At 38.0% G+C, this 22171-nt stretch overlaps 2 protein-coding genes and 1 non-coding gene across 5 annotated transcripts in view; 2 read left to right on the top strand and 1 right to left on the bottom strand.

Moving 5' to 3' along the window:
- The window catches only part of LOC139984089 (amidase-like), a 57044-nt gene extending 43947 nt beyond the window's left edge, over nucleotides 1-13097 (top strand). For all 3 annotated transcript variants that reach the window (XM_071997796.1, XM_071997795.1, XM_071997797.1), the window contains 7 exons: nucleotides 1675-1875; nucleotides 2507-2581; nucleotides 3058-3223; nucleotides 3912-3974; nucleotides 6775-6875; nucleotides 7665-7851; nucleotides 9771-13097. In XM_071997796.1, coding sequence (XP_071853897.1) covers nucleotides 1675-1875; nucleotides 2507-2581; nucleotides 3058-3223; nucleotides 3912-3974; nucleotides 6775-6875; nucleotides 7665-7851; nucleotides 9771-9967 — 990 coding nt within the window. In that variant the 3' untranslated portion in view covers nucleotides 9968-13097. The remainder of the gene's footprint in view (nucleotides 1-1674; nucleotides 1876-2506; nucleotides 2582-3057; nucleotides 3224-3911; nucleotides 3975-6774; nucleotides 6876-7664; nucleotides 7852-9770) is intronic.
- Nucleotides 13098-14151: 1054 nt separating this feature from the next.
- LOC139984091 (uncharacterized) lies at nucleotides 14152-22011 on the bottom strand. The gene is made up of 8 exons (XM_071997798.1): nucleotides 21732-22011; nucleotides 20901-21068; nucleotides 19845-19953; nucleotides 19485-19658; nucleotides 19242-19325; nucleotides 16876-16983; nucleotides 15774-15980; nucleotides 14152-15128 (listed from the first exon to the last, which is right to left on the bottom strand). Exons 1-8 carry the CDS (start codon nucleotides 21822-21824, stop codon nucleotides 15112-15114), a joined length of 960 nt encoding a protein of 319 aa, XP_071853899.1. The 5' UTR covers nucleotides 21825-22011; the 3' UTR covers nucleotides 14152-15111.
- Nucleotides 16534-16637, top strand: LOC139957884 (small nucleolar RNA SNORA15). The gene has a single exon (XR_011789550.1). It is a non-coding gene; the product is annotated as a small nucleolar RNA SNORA15 (small nucleolar RNA).
- Nucleotides 22012-22171: the final 160 nt, after the last annotated feature.

Here is a 22171-nt window from a genome sequence, read left to right as displayed (position 1 = left end):
GTGTCTACTAATCCCCTTACATCTATCTCTTTGTGTTCACCTTGCTCATTAACCTGTCTGTATTCTGTGTGTGTTTTTGTCCCCTCTGTTAGTTACTTGTCATTTAGCCTTTGAAGAAGATCCTGCTAGGATCGAAACGTCAGGCCAACTTACTCTTACACTGCAGTATTAATTCATGGCGACAAATTTGTGCCTCTACAGTGATGCGAAATAACAACAATAAGACCGTACAGCTTGAGGGATAGCAATGAGCACATGTATGTATATGTATTTTAGATCCTCCTGACTAAACCCCTACTCGCGAAGAAGCCTCATTGGCTAAATCAAAGCCGCAAGCTGACCGAAGTCAGTCTCTTACGTTCATATTTAACGTCCATGATTATGAATTGTCAATTGTCAACAACTCTGTAACTGGATGACATGCATACATTAATCTTGGAGTGACTCGAACCGGGGACCTTATGATTAAAAAACCACTGAGCTAACACTCCACATGCAGTACTACTCGAAACATAGGACTCAGTCATAAGTAGGTACATGGTCGTCAACGCACATCTTCCTCAGACTCGGAAATAAGATCAGATAATTGAATTGGATTGTACATATGTTCAAATTTCCAAATCCCAGCGTAGGACTTAAAGTGATTCTGTGCGTACGGAAAATGGAGAAAACATAAGATGACAATTTGATCTTTATGTTTCAATGTACCACCGGTGTTGTTCATGGATGAAATATGTCATTTAATGACTGTAAATTTCTAGTGCATTGTAAACAACCTTGTTTTCACTCTCAAGAGTTGTTCTCCCTATTAAGGTTTGTACATTACTTTTGATGAAATGACCTAATGGTAGAGCGGTGTTAGACTCAGTATGCCAGCCACTTTGATTGATTGACTTGTGGTTAAAGGGTCATTCTTCAACAAATCAAAGGAGGTGTAAAAATACAACCTGGTCTTAGAATAGTGTTCTTTTAAATTTTAGTCTACATATCAAAATGAATTTGTGCATATCTTTTAAAGGACCTAATGGTCAAGCGGTGTTAGACTGAGTATTCCAGCTACTTAGATTGGTTGGCTTCTTGTGACTAAAGGGCCATTCCTCAACAAATAGAGGAGGTGTTAAAATACAACTCTGATCAGAAAACAGTGTTCTTTAAATATGAGTCTACATATCAAAATGAACTTGTGCCTATCTTTTTAAGGCACATCATCAAAGTGAAAAGCCAAAACCACTGCAAAGTCTTGAAAATTAATAGGTGAATTAATATCAAGCAATTACAGAGGTATTCATTGCAGACCAACAGCGCCAATTTGTTTGCAGAGAACAAAAGATTACATCCTACGCAGCTTAGCTGCGGTGAAGACGCAGCCCCTCATTTTCCGACCTTTGACACAGTGGATAAATTACTTGTAACGAAACACGTTTACAAAACAAAAGCTCTCCTGCACTCAAATGTTTAAAAGCAATTACAGATGATTTAGAAACGGTATGAAATTGTGTGAATTGCACAAATGCATCCATTTACTAATGCAAAGATTTGATTGGTTTACATGACCTATCACATGACCTCTCCTCCATCAGGTATGAAATTATATTAATTGCAGAAACGCATCCATTTACTAATGCAAAGACTTGGTTGGTTTACATGACCTATGAATGACCTCTCCTCCATCAGGTAGCCTCGGGGGAGGTGGACATGGCCATCGGAGGTGACCAGGGAGGTTCGGTCCGTTTACCGTCCTGCTGGTGCGGTATCGTGGGTATGAAGCCCTCCTACGGATTGGTGCCTTACACCGGTGCGATGTCTATCGAACCATGCCTTGACCATCTGGGACCAATGGCCAGGACAGTCAACGACTGTGCATTGTTTCTGGAGGTAAAGAGTAGTAGGTTTTATCGTGAACTTAACAGTTGACTGACGAGAATCGGAAGAAAGGAAACTGTATCCATTGCCCATGATTTAACGGGTCTGTGTGGGTTTGTAATCGTTTGGAGAATATGAAGGACGGACCAGCAAATGAATGATAAAACAGAGTTGTTTACAGTTCTGTGATTTATTCCAAAAGATCAACTCAAAACATTATAAATATGCTTTAAGGGTGTACAGACCATTACTGTGGGCTGTACAATACGAACAATAATTCCTTGACTGTTTTTTACCCTAGTGTTAGACGTCGACTGCCCTCACCCAGGCTTTACTGACAAGTACTCAGTTTTGCTCTACTCTAGTGGTTGAATTTTCCAAAGAGAAATGTGAACACTTGGAAGTGTCTCCTCCACTTAGGCTTTGTAATTGTTGCTCTTACCTCACTTTGTTCAAAAGAGTTTTGAAAACTCATCTTCTGCATCAAGCATTCATCAATGTTCTCTTGTTCATTTTTCGTGTTTGCTTTCTCTTATTCCTCTGCCGCGCCTTGAGCTCCCTTCCGGGAGGATATGAGTACGTTATAAATCATTATTATTAATGTTTAATATGAGATGTCTCTCTTTGGTTACACGTTTCAAAGGTTCTGGCCGGTTACGATGATGGGATGGATCCTCGACAACCTCCAAATATTGTAGTGCCAGAGTACACTAAGGAGGTAAGCTGAGGAGAAAAAAAACCTAAATTTATAGTTAATAGTCTTTGGCTGAAGGTCCTTCCATAAGTATGGGTCCAATTTGCGACGGTCTTGGTGTTATTACTAGTGAAATTTTGATGTACGAGTTTGTTATTATTATGATGTCAAGAGACAAAATAAATTTATTAACCACAAAGGACGATAATTCATTATTATGCAAGACACCTAACCATTCCAAAATTGCAAAAACAAAATTATCTTTTTTTTGCCCAAAAAGAAAATTGAATTAGGTAGTTCTCTGTTTTTAAATGGACAAACTAACATTTGTAACACTTTTTTAAATATATTGTGTTATCTATGTGTTTTGTGTGTATTATTTTGAATTTCACTTAATTATAGAAATTTACAGAATACACAAACACAGAATATTCAATAGAAATATGTCTTTTTTTGTTATGTACTTAACCTTTTTTGCTCATTTCATGTAATTTTTCCAGTTACAAGTGGACAATCTGAATGGCATGAAGATAGGGTTACTGAAGGAAGGATTCGGTCTCCCCCAGGCCGACCCGAGGGTCGACCAGATGGAAAAGGATACAGTGACCAAGCTAACAGAGGCAGGAGCTACAGTGGAGGAGATGTCCATTCCTATCCATGCTAAAGGTAAGACATACATTAAGATACACACACAGACACAGGGAAGATACAGATAGAGATACATAAACACCCACACACATACACACACACACATGTTTGTGTTTCATGCAGACCGAGGACCCCATTGTATTTTCCATTGTTCAAATCCACGTACCCTAACTTTAACAATACCCCATACAATAGAATTCTTCCGAGGAAGTGGTGATTCTTTAGAAATTACAACCGAGGACCTGAAATTCTTTTGTTCAAGTCCTCGGTCAGATAGCAAAACAAACGCACACACACACACACACGCATACACACATACATACATACATGCATACATACACTTTGTATTTAAACTAATTGTGGATCTTGTAATGATATGGAAGGAGCGGGGGGGAGGGGGACGGTGGTAGTTTAAGGAGTGCGAGAAATGTTTATAGCACTCAAAGGAACTTCAAAGGTACAACCTTTTGGTATAATGACCAATGTGAATGTTTTCTATAGGTTCGTTTCCAGTATTGAGATCTTGCCCCAACATGGTTGATGTGAAATTTTCGCCCCTCCTAAACAGTGTGAACAGTGTACACAGTGAACGGTGTAAACAGTGTGAATAGTCAGAAGGTCAGCATGTGCATGTTAGTATTTACATGTATGCCTAGGCCTCAAACCTAAGAGTTTGTTACTTTGAAATTGACCTTGTTATCCTCAGGTCCGAGTATCTGGAATTGCTTTGGAGTGGAAGGGGCATTCAACACCATGATACAGCAACAGAGTGAGTGCATGTTCTTTGGTTTATACCTGGAAGAGACTATGATTGCTGGAATAGAATTCACCCTCCATTGGTTGCCAGTATATTGGATTTGAAATATTCATGTCACTGAATATCCATGTCACTGCATATTCATGGCACTCCATATTCATGTCACTGAACAAATGTAGCTCGCAGTTTCACCCAGTTATAAACACATTTGCTCGCAAATATCCATAGGAAGAGTTCTAAATCAGGAGGACATTATGTGAATGACATTTGCCTTCCTTTGTTTATGGAGATTAATTTACTTTCGGATATACCTTTTCAAACGTGCCTAAACTGTTACACTATGGTGTGCAGCGTAGCATGCATTATGTGTATGGGATTATATTTGGCTAATGAGCAGTAGGTTGCGTACATAAAAGATTATACTGTCCATATAAGTTCTTAGGTTTATTAGTCGATACAACTGTACAGGCTTTGATTACAATCTGCAGGCTGTTGTTTGTAATCATATCAATAAGGTACATGCTGTGAGACTTACATTAAACCTGTGATAATGCAACTGATCATAGTAAAGAGTAGGTGAGTTACTCATGCCCCCATAGTACCCCCTTAGACAGCTGATCATAGTAAAGAGTAGGTGAGTTACGTATGCCCCCTTAGTACCCCCTTAGACGGCTGATCATAGTAAAGAGTAGGTGAGTTACGTATGCCCCCTTAGTAACCCCTTAGACAGCTGATCATAGTAAAGAGTAGGTGAGTTACGTATGCCCCCTTAGTACCCCCTTAGACAGCTGATCATAGTAAAGAGTAGGTGAGTTACGTATGCCCCCTTAGTAACCCCTTAGACAGCTGATCGTAGTAAAGAGTAGGTGAGTTACGTATGCCCCCTTAGTACCCCCTTAGACAGCTGATCATAGTAAAGAGTAGGTGAGTTTTACGTATGCCCCCTTAGTACCCCCTTAGACAGCTGATCATAGTAAAGAGTAGGTGAGTTACGTATGCCCCCTTAGTACCCCCTTAGACAGCTGATCATAGTAAAGAGTAGGTGAGTTTTACGTATGCCCCCTTAGTACCCCCTTAGACAGCTGATCATAGTAAAGAGTAGGTGAGTTACGTATGCCCCCTTAGTACCCCCTTAGACAGCTGATCATAGTAAAGAGTAGGTGAGTTATGTGTGCCCCTTAGTACCCCCTTAGACAGCTGATCATAGTAAAGAGTAGGTGAGTTACGTATGCCCCCTTAGTACCCCCTTAGACAGCTGATCATAGTAAAGAGTAGGTGAGTTACGTATGCCCCCTTAGTAACCCCTTAGACAGCTGATCATAGTAAAGAGTAGGTGAGTTACGTATGCCCCCTTAGTACCCCCTTAGACAGCTGATCATAGTAAAGAGTAGGTGAGTTACGTATGCCCCCTTAGTACCCCCTTAGACAGCTGATCATAGTAAAGAGCAGGTGAGTTACGTATGCCCCCTTAGTACCCCCTTAGACAGCTGATCATAGTAAAGAGTAGGTGAGTTATGTGTGCCCCTTAGTACCCCCTTAGACAGCTGATCATAGTAAAGAGTAGGTGAGTTACGTGTGCCCCCTTAGTAACCCCTTAGACAGCTGATCATAGTAAAGAGTAGGTGAGTTACGTGTGCCCCCTTAGTAACCCCTTAGACAGCTGATCATGGTAAAGAGTAGGTGAGTTACGTGTGCCCCCTTAGTACCCCCTTAGACAGCTGATCATAGTAAAGAGTAGGTGAGTTACGTATGCCCCCTTAGTACCCCCTTAGACAGCTGATCATACTTGTCAAAAATGTCAAAACTTTTTTCTAAGAAATGTGACAGTCTACCAAAGTTGTAATCAAAATGCTCTTGGCGATGTGTCTAACAAGTCTTAACTGGGAATGTGTTACAGTAAAAGGAAAATGATTGTAGCAGGCCTGGGGTGTGTAAGAGTAATTTGTGCAGCTTACACTTAACCATGATTGGATTGATAGTGCTATGAATATTCATGCTCATGAACATGTGGCACTGCTCAGAGCTGTTTGATTAAAGTGTCTGTGTGGGTCAGATTTTGAGCTGTTTTGATGGTCAGATTGATGTTACGTTGGATATTCAAGCCCATGAATAACCCATCAGTTGTCAGGCCCAATTGTTTGTGGTAATGTGTAGTCAAAGTATAGTTTATGGGTGCACATTATTCTTTTCACCTAAATAATATTACCTAAATAATATCACCAATATAATAAATAAAAAAGAATATTCAGCAGCTGTTTGAGCTGACCGCTTACATTCCTTCATTACAAATGTTCCTCTCTGGAAAGAAGATGCATTGTGTTGGGGAATGGAAATGCCCTTCAAATTGATTATACCTAAATGCCCTTTAAATTGATTATGCCTAAATGCCCTTCAAATTGATTACAGCTAAATGCCCTTCAAATTGATTAAGCCTAAATGCCCTTCAAATTGATTAAGCCTAAATGCCCTTCAAATTGATTAAGCCTAAATGCCCTTCAAATTGATTAAGCCTAAATGCCCTTCAAATTGATTAAGCCTAAATGCCCTACAAATTGATTATGCCTAAATGCCCTTCAAATTGATTAAGCCTAAATGCCCTTCAAATTGATTTAGCCTAAATGCCCTTCAAATTGTTTAAGCCTAAATGCCCTTCAAACTGTTTAAGCCTAAATGCCCTTCAAATTGATTAAGCCTAAATGCCCTTCAAATTGATTAAGCCTAATATGCCATAATATAGTGAGTAGTACCCGGGGTCAGTTACTTATTGTAGGTGCATTTATTTAATTGCTATGTTCTCCTTGTTATCATGCAGGCACCGGTATCGGGTACAAGGGATTCTACCCAACCAGCATGACCAGCTTCCAAGGACGATCAATGAAGACCAGTGTCAATGACCTGTCTCACACCATGAAGGTATGCTGATGTATTTCATACAGAGAGGTCAGAGGTCATTTTACTGATGGTTCCTCCACCCCCCCCCCTCCCTCCCTGACTCACTCTCCCTCTCCAGCAGGTTGCCCTACTGTACAATCAAAGAGCCTTTACAGAAATGTTGTTGGTAAGGTAGGTAGTGATGTGACACTTTCTGGAAGACATATATAACTATACTACCCGGTCATATTTAGGTCATATCTGTATATATTGCTCGTTGAAATTTCAGGATTCCCTTTAGGATCCTGATAGTATATGATAGTCCTAGGTGCTACTGTCTTACTGATTACTGGAAGTCCACGATGGTGTAAACTTACATCAAATGTCTTTATGAATTTACTCCTTTATGATGTGGCAAGGCATCACTAAGCTTAGTTCTTGGCTTTCTGGTTTACCCCTCTCTTTCTTTTTTTGGGGGGGGGGGCAGGGGAGGGGGTGGGTACCTGGGTGGGTTGTGGGTTAACAGATTTAGCTGTTTTTGTCAATGTCAGCAGCTCTGGTACATTAGTCGTCATCTTTCAAAGATTGTTAACTTAATTAGACATTTGGGAAAATGCGAAAGCGAGGTGAGAGTAACGGTAGAAGGAAAGGTTGCTAGGCAATGTAGCAGTATTTTATTACATATGAACTGTATACTCTACTTACACTCCATTGTACATCCATTGTAGCTTGTATTATTCTAATCATTTTCGTCGTCAATATTGAACTGCACTGCCCTTTCTCCGATTCCTTGTTTCGCCATCATGAACCGATATTCCTGCTTCTTTATAGATGACTTTACTCTTTGGAGAGTACCTGAAGGAAAATTACCCCGGCCGCTTCTATTCTAAGGGACAGAATGTCACACGTCTTATTGTCAAGGGTTATGCAGAGGCCTTGGAGAAATATGACGTGGTTGCTATGCCAACCATTCCATGGACAGCTGCCAAACTTCCTGGGAAAGATGTGTCTACCTTTGGTGAGTATCGATCACGAAAGATTGCCCTGATTCTGCAGAAGCAATAATCAATAAATCAATAGTAATTAATAAGTTTTGAATTCTAATCTGGAAGGGTTTAAAGCAGGGTTGTCCAACCTACGGCCCGCGGGCCACAGTCCGGCCCGCCGCAGGGTTGCGTCCGGCCTGCCAGAGATGCTCTACGGTGCGAAATTTTAGTGAGCAGATTTATTGATAACAATTTGAAGCTATATAATCAATCATTCGAACCTTCTGGGTCCAAAAAACTACATACAGGTCAGTTTGTGTGACACTCTCTCAGCGGAGGGAGGGGGGCGGCTGAACTGTATTCATCTGTTTTATCAGGAAGGAAAATAAATCAGTGCGCTCCACGCTCAGTGCTCACATTTTGTTGCCTTGGGCTTCGGGCAAAAAATCGGAAAATCGAGCGTAGGGTTCATGCGGCCCCCTCCTTCATCATAATCATTCCATGTGGCCCTCCTCTGTAAAAGGTTGGACAACCCTGGTTTAAAGGTATATTCTCTTGGCTGAAGTTGATTTCCTAAGAACAAATTTATCACCATCCGTAGGTCGTAACCACTGCCTTGTAGCATTTTTTACCGCAGCAAAGATATGAATATTTCAAAGTTGGTGATATTTTGCATCTGGCAACAACAGAGTTAAATGATGTCATCACATCTCTTGTGCTGAACCTTTTGTTTCATTTTTTATTTTTTTAATATCTAAATCATATATCTCAGAAGACATAGTAGTTCTACGAAAAAAAAAAGAAAAAAGGATAAATAAGAAAAAAAAAGGAGTTTGAGGAAAACCTCAGACAGAAAGTAGACAATCAACATAACTCTAAGCAGGGACGAGATATTGAGCTGGGGTTTTTGAAGTAACATTTTGGAATATTTTCCACTTTGAGATAAGGGTAAGATTGCCTGCCACCAGAATATCTGTTAAATTTCTTGCTTAAGTTGGGAAAACAAACATTTTGCCGGAACTTAAATGCCAACGATTAACAACGATGAGCAATTGAATATAGCTCTTGACTGTTAGAGTAGCATGGACGATGCCATATTGGGGTAAAGAACACCTCCGACAGTTTGAATGCTATTTTTGCCTCTGCTGCAAGTGTCCAGTGTTGATAAATGAATAAAACTTTTTGGTAGAGCAAAAGACAAATCAAGAACACATTTCCATTAGTAATAAAAATGCGGTTGTCAGTTGTCAGGCAATTTTATGTTTTATAATTTCATTTCAACAGATACAGTATGAAACTTGAAACTAATGTATCATTCTATGAATATTTCGACTGCTGCAAATTCATAATAGTTATTCTTTATATGTGTATACTTTCTTCCTATAGTTAGTATAGTTACCTTCTAGCAAACTCTGTCACTGCCTCACACACCCTCATTTTCAAGTTAACAATTCTGCAGCCAGTCTTCTTCAGGGATGTGCCCAGGATTTCCTGAGTGCCGGGTATACTGATTGCCGTCCTGGTGGAGGGTTCTAAGGGGAGGGGTGACATTTTTACCTACGTGGTGCACTCGCGCTACAACTGCCAGCCTGACATTGACAAGGGCAAGTTGTATACAAAGCTAGTGTAGTGTGATACTGCATGCTGCAGATTAAAGCCACGCCTACTCCATATCTCCGCACCTGTGTTTACGTGAATTTGACAAATGGGGGTAAACGAGGATACATGTGGCCCAGTTTATGTTGAATATAATGTTAGGAATGTTGGGATTTTAGATGATAATTGTGCTGGGCTGGATTCACGATTTTTAAGACAGTGCTTGGCGGTAATTTTTAGTGCTGGGCGGGGCCGCCCAGCGTGGGCACATCCCTGTTCTTTGATAAGTATGATGTGTTTCAACCCTGGCAGGTCTGTTTAAAATGTTAAGTTCTCCCTTACATTTCCCATCTAGATTACATGGTTAACGCATTCGCATCGGCATCGAACACCATGGTAGCCAACGTCACTGGCCTACCAGCCCTGTCTGTTAACGCCGGTTTCGTCGACGGTCTCCCAGTGGGGGCGCTCTTCACAGGCAGAATGTTCGATGAAGTGACCCTCTTCAAGGTTGGACATGTCTTCGAGAAATTGACAAGTTGTCAGAAGTAGTGACAACATTATGTCAACTCTCCTTTTGGGTTACAAATGGTGGTATTAATTTTAAATGGGTGTGGCCTATATTATTCACTCATATTGTATTTGTATACAAGTATATCTTGTTTTGTTCAAATATTATGCAGACATATTTTATGTTATATTTTTGTGGAAAGATTTTAGCGAGGTTTTAGCTTCAATCAAAAGCTTAAGACTATTGTGTGTTTCACTGAAAAAGTGATATTTAAGACTATGAAAATATAAAACATTGGTTTATATATTTGTTGTATTTAAGATCACCCATATCGGTTAGCAGCTGATATTTTTAAACTTCTTGAAATAGTTTAGTTGGGCTGGATGGGCTCTTAATGCTCAAGCACTAGTAAAAATCATGTAGTTTATAGCAAAATTGATACTTTTAACTTAGTTTGTTAGCAGCTGAAAGGGCTTTTAAAGCCAAAACACTAGTAAGCATTTCATAGAAAATTGCTATTTTGAATTTTATGAAATAAGATCATGGTTTGAAATATTGTTGTTTTGAAAGTGACCACAAGTTGGTTAGCAGCTGAAAGGGCTTTTAAAGCCAAACACTAGGTAAAAAATTTATAGAAAATAAATACTTTGAATTTTATGAAATATATCATGGTCTGAAATATTGTTGTTTGGAAGATGACCCCAAGTTAGCAGCTGAAAGTGCTTTTAAGCCCAAACCGTCACTAGTAAACATTTTATAGAAAATTTATATTTTGAATTGTATGAAATAAGATCATGGTTTGAAATAATGTATTAAAGATGAAACCAAGTTGGTTAGCAGCTGAAAGTGCTTTTAAAGCCAAAACACTAGTAAACATTTCATAGAAAATTAATTTTATGAAATACCTCATGGTTTGAAATATTGTTGTATGGAATATGACCCCCAAGTTGGTTAGCAGCTGAAAGTGCTTTTAAAGCCAAAACACTAGTAAACATTTCGTAGAAAATTGATATTTTGAATTTTATGAAATAAGATCATGGTTTGAAATAATGCATTGAAGATGAAACCAAGTTGGTTAGCAGCTGAAAGTGCTTTTAAAGCCAAAACACTAGTAAACATTTCATAGAAAATTAATTTAATGAAATACCTCATGGTTTGAAATATTGTTGTATGGAATATGACCCCCAAGTTGGTTAGCAGCTGAAAGTGCTTTTAAAGCCAAAACACTAGTAAACATTTCATAGAAAATTAATATTTTGAATTTTATGAAATACCTCATAGTTTGAAATATTGTTGTATGGAATATGAATCCAAGTTGGTTAGCAGGTGAAAGTGCTTTTAAAGCCAAAACACTTGTAAACATTTGATAGAAAATTGATATTTTGAATTTTATGAAATAAGATCATGGTTCGAAATATTGTTGTATGGAAGATGACACCAAGTTGGTTAGCAGCTGAAAGTGCTTTTAAAGCCAAAACACTAGTAAACATTTTATAGAAAATTGATATTTGGAATTTTATGAAATGAGATCATGGTGCGAAATATTGTTGTTTGGAAGATGACACCAAGTTGGTTAGCAGCTGAAAGTGCTTTTAAAGCCAAAACACTAGTAAACATTTCATAGAAAATTAATTTAATGAAATACCTCATGGTTTGAAATATTGTTGTATGGAATATGACCCCCAAGTTGGTTAGCAGCTGAAAGTGCTTTTAAAGCCAAAACACTAGTAAACATTTCGTAGAAAATTGATATTTTGAATTTTATGAAATGAGATCATAGTTTGAAATAATGTATTAAAGATGAAACCAAGTCGGTTAGCAGCTGAAAGTGCTTTTAAAGCCAAAACACTAGTAAACATTTCATAGAAAATTAATATTTTGAATTTTATGAAATACCTCATAGTTTGAAATATTGTTGTATGGAATATGAATCCAAGTTGGTTAGCAGCTGAAAGTGCTTTTAAAGCCAAAACACTAGTAAACATTTTATAGAAAATTGATATTTTGAATTTTATGAAATGAGATCATGGTTTGAAATATTGTTGTATGGATGATGACACCAAGTTGGTTAGCAGCTGAAAGTTATAGGAAATTGATATTTTGAATTTGATGAGATAAGATCTGGTTTATCTGAAAATATAAAACATTGGTTTATATATTTGTTGTATTTAAGATCACCCATATCGGTTATAGCAGCTGATATTTTTAAACTTCTTGAAATAGTTTAGTTGGGCTGGATGGGCTTTTAATGCTCAAACACTAGTAAAAATCATGTAGTTTATAGCAAAATTGATACTTTTAACTTAGTTTGTTAGCAGCTGAAAGGGCTTTAAAGCCAAAACACTAGTTAATATTTTATAGAAAATTGATATTTTTAAATTTATGACATAGCTCCTGGTTTGAAATATTGTTGGATGGAAGATGACCCCAGGTTGGTTAGCAGCTGAAAGTGCTTTTAAAGCCAAAACACTAGTAAACATTTTAGAGAAAATTGATATTTTAAATTTTATGAAATAAGTTCATGGTTGTAAGGAAAATGACCACAAGTTGGTTAGCAGCTGAAAGTGCTTTTAAAGCCAAACACTAGTAGACATTTTATAGAAAATTGATATTTTAAATTTTATGAAATAAGTTCATGGTTGTAAAAAAAATGACCACAAGTTGGTTAGCAGCTGAAAGTGCTTTAAAAGCCAAAACACTTGTAAACATTTGATAGAAAATTGATATTTTGAATTTTATGAAATAAGATCATGGTTCGAAATATTGTTGTTTGGAAGATGACACCAAGTTGGTTAGCAGCTGAAAGTGCTTTTAAAGCCAAAACACTAGTAAACATTTCATAGAAAATTAATATTTTGAATTTTATGAAATACCTCATGGTTTGAAATATTGTTGTATGGAATATGACCACCAAGTTGGTTAGCAGCTGAAAGTGCTTTTAAAGCCCAAGTTTACACTAGTAAACATTTGATAGAAAATTGATATTTTGAATTTTATGAAATAAGATCATGGTTTGATATATTGTTGTATGGAAGATGACACCCAAGTTGGTTAGCAGCTGAAAGGGCTTTTAAAGCCAAAACACTAACAAATCATTAATAGATTATTTTGTTCCTTATAGAAAAAGTGACCTTTTAAACTTCCTGAAAATATTTTACCTACGGAAGAATACCCCAAGTTGGTTATTTATTAATTACTCAAATAAAAATCATTAGTGTCTGGAGACTTCAAATCAGGCAAAAGTTGGCAGTATTAAGTGGGACACTGAGGGCGCTGCAGCCAAATAAATCTCTTGTGTTCTAGTTTCACATATCGCATAGATGCATGCAGCCTGGTTGCAGGTAATTAACAGCCGCTTGGACCTTTTTGTGACTAATATTTAAGAAACCAAACAACTTGACATAATTCCTTTATAGATAAAAGTTTTTTTCTAGGAAGATCAACATTGTTTATTCAAGAACTTGTATTATGTTGAACCAGCTATTACTATTACAGTTGCGCTGTTTTTTTTTTTGTCGTTAGTTTTATTGCCATTTTGATGCTATTTTTATCAGTATATCTCCACTAACTTTAAATTTTATTCAATATTTAATCTTTTCAATATCTCAATCTTTTCGATATTTCAATATCTCTTAATATTAATGTTATATTCAACAAATTATTACCACAATAATATTCAATAATTATTACCTCAATAATTATTACCTCAATAATTGTTTCTAAAATTAATACCTCATCTGAAACTGTAAATTACTTGCGTTTATTGGTAAAATTTGGCAATTTTTAAATGGACTGTTGTTTGGTTTTGATTCCTCGCCATATCAGGCATAAGGAATCGATGTGCTGGTGGTATCGTGTGTGTTTGCGACTCTTCTTGTAAACGTAATTCCTCGCAAAGTATGTGCTGGCAGAAGTTGATACCTGGCATTGTGGATTTGCCTTAGTGAGGAGGATCATAGGTGTTCTGGTCTTTTTGTGTCGATGAAAAAAATAATTTGAGGTCAAATTGTATAAAAAAAATGATCAATTCTGCTCGCATCGAAATATGTTATCGTGTAACAAAAATTTGCAGTATATTGATAAATCTTGTTAACAAAAACAAGAGCTTTAAAGATTTTACCATTTCGACACGTCCATAATAAATGACAGCAAATAAAGTCTTACAAACAAGGACTAAAAGTTGTGAATTTCCATTTGACTTGAACCAAACACAAAGACAAAGATATTGATTTAATTTTTCAAATTAAAAAAAACCTGAAAATGTATTCAAATGCTCTAGCAGGTTATAAAATGGTACAAAATTCAAACATGTATACAAACATACAAAATGTGTTAAAAAAGGTAAAAAAAAAAAATACAAAAATGAGACAAAACTCCTTCCATTAAATGGCAGTGTCAATTGAAAGATGTTTAAAACAAGAAAGAAAAATACAAAATGCAGCGAACGGATTGAACGATATCCCTGAACTTGTAAGTACATTAATTGGCTAGGATAAACATTAATTGGCATTAATTGGCTAGGATAAACATTGGAAAACAAATCACTAAAATGAAAAAAAAAAAATATTGAAAGAGGCTGACAATACATGTGTAACCACTTATTGAAATTGGTCATGTTTTTAACTTATGCTCAACTGTAATTTCTAAGTTTTACCAATAAAATGTTCTTGAAGAAATTGCCTTATTATGCATGACATTCTCTTACCATAATGCAGCTTCATATTGTGGCTATCTATTGTCCATTCCGGTTCATTTCAAAATAAATTTAAAAAAAATTCAAAATGAGTTATGGTTAATTTTGGTCCATTTCCAAACTACTGTAGCAACTCTCTTCAGCCCTTTTTTTTTATTTTGCCATCAGTCTTGGGAAGAACACCAGACATTTTTTTTCAGTCTTTATTTTGGAGCTCATAGAATGGTCGCACTAATGTTCCTACTGTGAAATATTTCCTTTGAGATGCAGAGCTATGACACTAAGCTATATACATACTGAACCCTCTTGCCAGGCAGAAAACTCTCCCTCCCTCCTCTTGCCAGGCAGAAAACTCTCTCTCTCCCTCCTCTTGCCAGGGAGAAAACTCTCCCTCCTCCCACCCCACCCCCCCTCCGCGAGTGGTTCAGCAAACTTTCAGAAATTGAAAGTACCAGACAGTAAAGCCCGCAAAAGTTAAATCTTGAGTTGATGCTATAGTTGGTTCAGTCCTGTTGAATAAACAAAATGAGTAAAAATTAACTTGTATTTTAAAAAAAACAATTTGAGCTAATTTTATAGACCTGAGCTAAGTAACGATAAAACAATGCAGAGAGCAGAATCCATAGCATCAACTTCTAAATAAAATGGAAAATACAAGACATCTAGTGTGTTATAAAGTACAGATCTTGTTAAACAGAACATTTAAATGGAACAAGAATGGCATAAATCTAGCACCTAAAACAACAGAAGATTTGTTAAGCTGGGGCTTGCTCATTTTTAGTGAATTATTTAAAAAAAAACTTTACTGAATAAACGAAAATGAAAATAAAGTAGTACGCAGTGGCAGATCCAAGATTTCTCATGAAAGGGGAGAGGGGGGGGGGCACAGGAGACAAATTTTGGGAGATACTGAATTTACTCTCCAATTTGGGGGTGGTGGTGCGTAACAAAACATCCATAACAAGTAGGAAATGCTGCCAGTGGGCAAAAAAATCATCAATTATTTACCTCAACGAACCTTGTTTTGAGTAAAATGATCTTTTTTCAGCACCAAGATATATCATAAGAGGGAACAAAGCCACCATCCCTCGCAAATGGGGGAGGCGCAAGGTCCATAGCAACCAGAAAAGGGTTAAAAAACCATTTTGTCTTACCTGACTGAGCTGGATCACTTTTCTCTGAGAAGCCACTGTCCGAGGATGCATCCTCTTCTTTCTCCACATCTAGCTTCTTAGGGGAACCCTCCTCAGCATCTCCCCAGGGCGGGGGAGCCTGGTCCGGACAACGCTTCAGGGCGAACTTGAATACCCCGAACCCGGAAAGACCAGTAGTAAACCAGTGACGCTCAACTGTGTACAGTCCTGTAACAAAATAACAAAGAAAAATGGCTACAAGACAGAAACCTTTCATAATTTACCCTTTCAAATTTGGTATCTCTCACGTTACCAAAAAGCAAACTTATTCCAAGCATTTTGTGAACTTGTTAGTGAGTATTTGCACCCAGTTGGACCAACTTTTTCTATACTGTAGTGTTATGTCCCGCAATCAGAGCACTCGTACGAGCAGTATGAATATCATGTTTCTATCAGATCAAGGTTTAACTGTTTGTACTGTCAATATCAGTGCTTTGAGAGCATGATATTGGAGTACAGTTTAGCATTGGGAAATTGTCCCAACTGACTGACATTTATCCAGTAGACAACAAAAACAATCACATGTACAGATTTTAAACAAAACTGTGATGAAAAGATTTGACATAATGAGAATAAATCTGGTACCATAGCCAAATACTATGCATATGCATAGCCAAATACTATGCATATGCATAGCCAAATACTATGCATATGCATAGCCAAATCCATGCATATGCATAGCCAAATACTATGCATATGCATAGCCAAATACTATGCATATGCATAGCCAAATACTATGCATATGCATAGCCAAATACTATGCATATGCATAGCCAAATACTATGCATATGCATAGCCAAATACTATGCATATGCATAGCCAAATAATATGCATATGCATAGCCACATACTATGCATATGCATAGCCAAATACTATGCATATGCAAAGCCAAACACTATGCCAATTCAACACAACCACAAAGATGTATCTCTTATATGTTTTTGTACACAGAATTTTCACAACCTCAAAAACTTTGACGCAACTACGCAATCATTAAACAGTATATTTCGGAATATGAAACACCTGATAAACGTAATGAGGAGTTCGATTGATGTTGACCTACCATCATATCTGTACCCTTCATCAGGTGCGTAGGGACTGTCGAGCTTAAAACCTCTGATGACACGAACGGGTCGTCCAGACTCTGAGCTGCGACTCAAGGCAAGATTTCCTGCAACATAAAGTGGACATCAGAGCCTGGTTAGAGGACCTTGGTTAGAGAACCTGGTTAGAGGACCTGGTTAGAGGACCTGGTTAGAGGACCTTGGTTAGTTAGAGGACCTGGTTAGAAGTCCTAACCAGGTCTATAACCTGAGAGGTCTCTAACCTGGTTAGAGGGCATTGATGAGATGTTTGAGAACTAGGTTACACTAAGATTACTAGACATCCCTGATTTCCTGGGGCAGTCCCCTAGAATTCATGTATCATTCCCAGATCCTTAAAAGTGTTCCCAGAACTATCATGAAAATTGTATATCGGCCGTCAATAAATTTAATTTTCGCCAGCTTGAACTTGAGCTGTGATTGCTTACAATTATTAACTAGAGCACCAATGTTGCAGAAGCTCATAACTTTTCGAGCTTAAAAATGTAGGGCCCACAAAACTTTATGGCCCACCAAATTTCAGGCCATTTTTCAGATTCCACCAATTTTGGGCCCATGAGGGATCCCCCCCCCCCCCTCCGTTAGCAGAATCCTGGCCACACCACTGGCTATAATTCCTATTTTCCCACTTTAAATCCTATTTTACCCACTCTCTCAAACAATACCACTGACCTACCCGATTAAACTTTCTCCCCTCTACCTGAGCAGACCTGAAGCACTCCTTGCCAAAATTTTGGCTGGCTGCCTACATACCTCAGGCTCAAAGACTTCTAAGAATCAGCAAGTGCTGATTGGCTATAGGGCTCTCATGCTTACAGTTCAACAGTTAATAACAACTCCCAGTCCTGCTTTAATTCCACTAACAGCCTCTGCAGAGTTTAACCACAAATGTAAACAAACACTGCAGAAACTGGGAGACAAATTAAAGGAGCTTTGGCAAAAGTGAAGGCTCAGATTTTTTTTAAACAATGGGGATTAATTGTAATTAATTAACTTTTGACCAAAAATTATTAGGCATCACCTTATTCATACACAATCCAACAATCATCAGTTCAACTTTGAATATGATCCATCAAAATCTTGAGGAGATTGAGATATTTGAAAATATTACAAAGAATGACCCCCTAAATGACATTTGACCTCAATTTTCCGAACACCCCTCGTAACTCTCATCTGGAGGAACATTGTGACCAAGTTTCATTATTACTGGCCATACACTGTACGAACAGGAGCAATTTGAAAATATAGGGCCGCGGCCCGGGCCACAAAAGACCCCTAGTTGATCTTTGATCTCAAATTCATGAACACCCTGAAGGTAAAACTTCCATAGTACTATCGTGACAAACCCTCAACATTGTATCATGGAATCTGTAGGAGAAGAAGCATTTTGCGTATTTCCACAAAATGGCCCATTACGGCCCACAGGTGAACTTTGACCCCAAATTTCGGACCATCCCTGATTGCCCTATACCCAATGGTCCTTGTGTCCAAGTTTCATGAAATTCCATCAAACACTGTGCGAGTGGGAGCGGTTTTACCAATTGTTGACGGATAGAGTGATAGAGTGATAGACGCCGCACTGTAACAATAGCTCACACCAGCATGCTGGTATGAGCTAACAACAATTGTCCACCTCTCACAGATTGAGGCAAACCAGGTCATTAAATAATTACACAGCCTGTCATTCTCATCTAAACAATCTTTTGGCGAACAAGGTGACATCCAGTTACCTTCAATCGTACGGATGCTACCCCTAATGTCAACATGAGGGGCTCACCCTAAAATTGATGTCAACATGAGGGACTCACCCACACAATGTCATGTCATGGATTTCCAGACAAAAATATGACCTTAGATTACACACTAATCAAATGAAAAGAAATTTTTCATTTGGAATAGTAATCTCAAGAAGCAACCATTAAAATAGTTTTCTACAGGTCTATCTACACCCACCCCTCCCCTACCCCCTTCCCCATCCCCCAACACACACAAACATACAGACACTAACAACATACACGTTAGTCCAGTCTCTGCAACATTATTCACAGCAATCTGGATGATCATTGAATGTATAGGTATTATGCAACCACTAGCTTCGAACAGACAGTGGCATATGCCAATTTGATTGGACGACAGCCTCAAGCGGTTGCTTAGGGGAGGTCTTGGTTTGTGGCCACAAATGGCTTATATCCAAGAGATATTAGGCTTCCAGTTATGCAGGGTGATGTGTACCATCTTTCCCAACACCACCCCTCCCCACCCCTCTCTCTCGATTCTTTAAGTTTGATCTGATATTACGATCTTCTCCTACTACAATGCTACTTACCTCTGGTCAGAGATTGGTCTTTACTCTGAGGAGCCGTCCGTAGATTTTTGGGTTTCATCTTGGTTCCTTTCAGGTCTCTTCCTCCTATTGTTAGCAAAAATAAAACAATGCAACATTTTAGAGTATCTGGCAGTACAAGAGAGGGCACTATACTACTTTGGCAGATTATTGATATTATTGATACCCAAGTAAACAAACAAATGACATTATATTGATTATTGAAGTTACCAAGGTTACACCTACCTTCCCCGGTATAGGTGAAGTATTCTCCAAAGTCTAAATCATCTTCATAGCCTCCAGAGAGTGCAAGAGAGTAGCATCCCTCCTCGCTACCATGGATACCAGCTACGGTAGGACGGTGGACGCCATCTGCCGAACAATATATGCGCATATCCCATGTAGTTCCAACTTCAATCCCTGTAATAAATGAGAAGGTTAGTAGATTACACAAAACTGAACTGCCAAGTTTACGGGAAGCAGGAAAACCCAACATGACTAAGATCGGAGGTTCCTGTATCCAGGACCATTTAACAGTCAACACAAAATCAATGAAACTGAAGAACAGTAAATACATAATAACAGTAAATAAAAAAATATTATTACCATCGATGGCTCCAAAGAAATTTTCTCTCGGTACCTTCTTTGGAGTCGGTCTGTAATCTTCATCAGGTAGTGTTTCCTCCGCATCTGGTAGGGAGCCCTCTATGGCAACCTAAAAAAAACAATGATGCCCAAACGTGGCACTTATTCTCCCTCAAATTTTCAGGCTACCTAAATACCAACTGCCGACATCTTATTTATTAATTCTTTTTTTGTTTACACAAACATATTCAGTGACGTTGTAACTCAATCTGTAACAATACATTTTGTACAATTGTTAGGATACTTAACAGTAGGCCTAGTTAAGCCTATACCATAATTTGGAATACTGACTTGTTTAATTTGCAAAAAATAAAAGTTATTGTGTGTTACATAAGACGTCTTACATGTCAATCTCTATGTATGTTATTTCAGTCTGTTGGTTTACATGCTACGGTTAAACCATCGAACGAACTGACATACATATATGTCATGAACCATGGACCAATTCTAAATTACCATTTTTATTTGTGTTTTATTCAACAAATTGAGGGCTCCTCTGGAAAGCAGTGCTTCTGCACTGAGCAGGACTACCGTCATTAAAGATGACAATCATAATGAAAATAAATCAATCAAAAAACAACAATGTAGAATAAACAGATTTTGTAAATATCTAAAGTTTCCAATCATTTGATATGTTTGACATTGAAAATTGGATGATTCGTCCATACTTGGAGAATCTTCTTGACACATTGTATTAACTACATTTCTTCACACATTTTCCCCACCCTTCATCACATTCTTCAAACCCTAACCCCCTCCCCTCCCCCCAACCGTCCTCTCTATCAATTGATAGTTTATTCATGTCAGGAAGGTCGTTTTCCAGATTTTGTTAACACAAACTGTGAGCACCCTGACACAAAACATTGTAATGTATTTAGCTATGCATGCATTCACAGACACCCCTCCCATTACCCCTCTCTCCCTAACCCTACCAACTCCGGCTGGTCCAATTTCTCAATGTTTAGATTGGCTAAACTAGTGAACATGTCAAACACCGGCATTAATTAAATAACAAACCTGTCCTTTAAGCCTCCTAGACCTACGACGTCCGCTTTCAAAGTTACTTCCGGCTTCAACAGCACCCTCTTTTGGAATGATACTTTCTGAATTCGATGGAAGCTTTGGGGATTCACGCTTTCTCTTCACGGCCTTCTTGATGACTTTCTTTCTGGGTGGTGCCACAAACTGCGTAAATTAAAAGGTGGTTAACAATCAGTTTACTTTCAGGTGACATCCCTTCCAACAGCTGGATATAAGTAAACACTAACATGAATTAGCCTACCATTAAAATTAGGCCTACACCCTACAAGCAAATATAATAGTTGGTGTTCAAGTAGTTAGACATTAGAAATGCTTGCAAAAATGTTAAGCTCTCTCTTTTATCAGCCAACGTTCTAAACTGAACAGCTACATAGACATGATTGAGTCACATAATGGAAAAGATCGAGGGGCTAGGCTTAAGTTAATGTTAGGCCTTGTGGAAGGATAGGTGTTGCTGTCACCTACTTTTTCACACGTAACCGACACCTAACTTTTCAAACTTGTTAAACTGTCACTGTTTAGGAGATACATCATTGGCCAAAAGTAAAGGGAAAGTCATATGACTTATGAGTGACGTACAATTTATAAGGCTAGTTTAGTCACAGACTGCCGAGTAAATGAAACATACATATAGGCCTAAACTTAAAAGGATTCATTGTTACAAAACAACATAGGTTAGGCTTTCTAAAGTTCTAGGCTTCACACTTAGCCAAAGTTACCTAAACTTACGAATTAGGCTAAATGAAGTTAAACCCTTTAGTACTATAGTACTAGTACTAGCCTAGTAGTACTATATGTCGAACTTACACTTTTGAAGAGCCCAAGCTCGGTCAAAACCCGTCGGTTTTCTTCTATGTTCTTGAGCCTCTGTTTTTCGTATGATGATAATTCGGCAGGCATTTTGTACACAGAAATTAAGGTACTACTTGAATAACTAGCATAAGATTTTGTAGCAGTGTAAATGTGCAGAGACCTTATCGTGACAGTCAGTCATGAATTTCTGTGCGGCCAGTACTAATTGTGTTGGTTGGGATCTGACCTAAGCCTAGGATTTAAAGCCCAGCTATACATCGCATACGATATAAGCATGTAAAAGCGTACATGTGCTGTTTTCGCGGGAACGTAACTTCACAACAAATACGCATGCACGAAAGCAATCCAGGGGCCGAATCTACGGGAGTACATTAGAGCCATTCACATTTACTCATCAAGTAAAAAATATTTATAATAATAATAATAATAATGAT

This window comes from Apostichopus japonicus, chromosome 17 (genome assembly GCF_037975245.1).
Source record: "Apostichopus japonicus isolate 1M-3 chromosome 17, ASM3797524v1, whole genome shotgun sequence".
Lineage (NCBI taxonomy): Eukaryota > Metazoa > Echinodermata > Holothuroidea > Aspidochirotida > Stichopodidae > Apostichopus > Apostichopus japonicus.
This window is presented reverse-complemented; position numbering and strand designations above follow the sequence as displayed.

Coding starts and splice junctions, on each gene's coding strand:
- LOC139984091 (XM_071997798.1), bottom strand. CDS start 21,824: ATGCCTGCCGAATTATCATCATACGAAAAACAGAGGCTCAAGAACATA. Junction 21,069..21,731: donor AGCTTGGGCTCTTCAAAAGT/GTAAGTTCGACA, acceptor TAATTTACGCAG/TTTGTGGCACCACCCAGAAA. Junction 15,981..16,875: donor TGAAGGGTACAGATATGATG/GTAGGTCAACAT, acceptor ATTTTGTTACAG/GACTGTACACAGTTGAGCGT.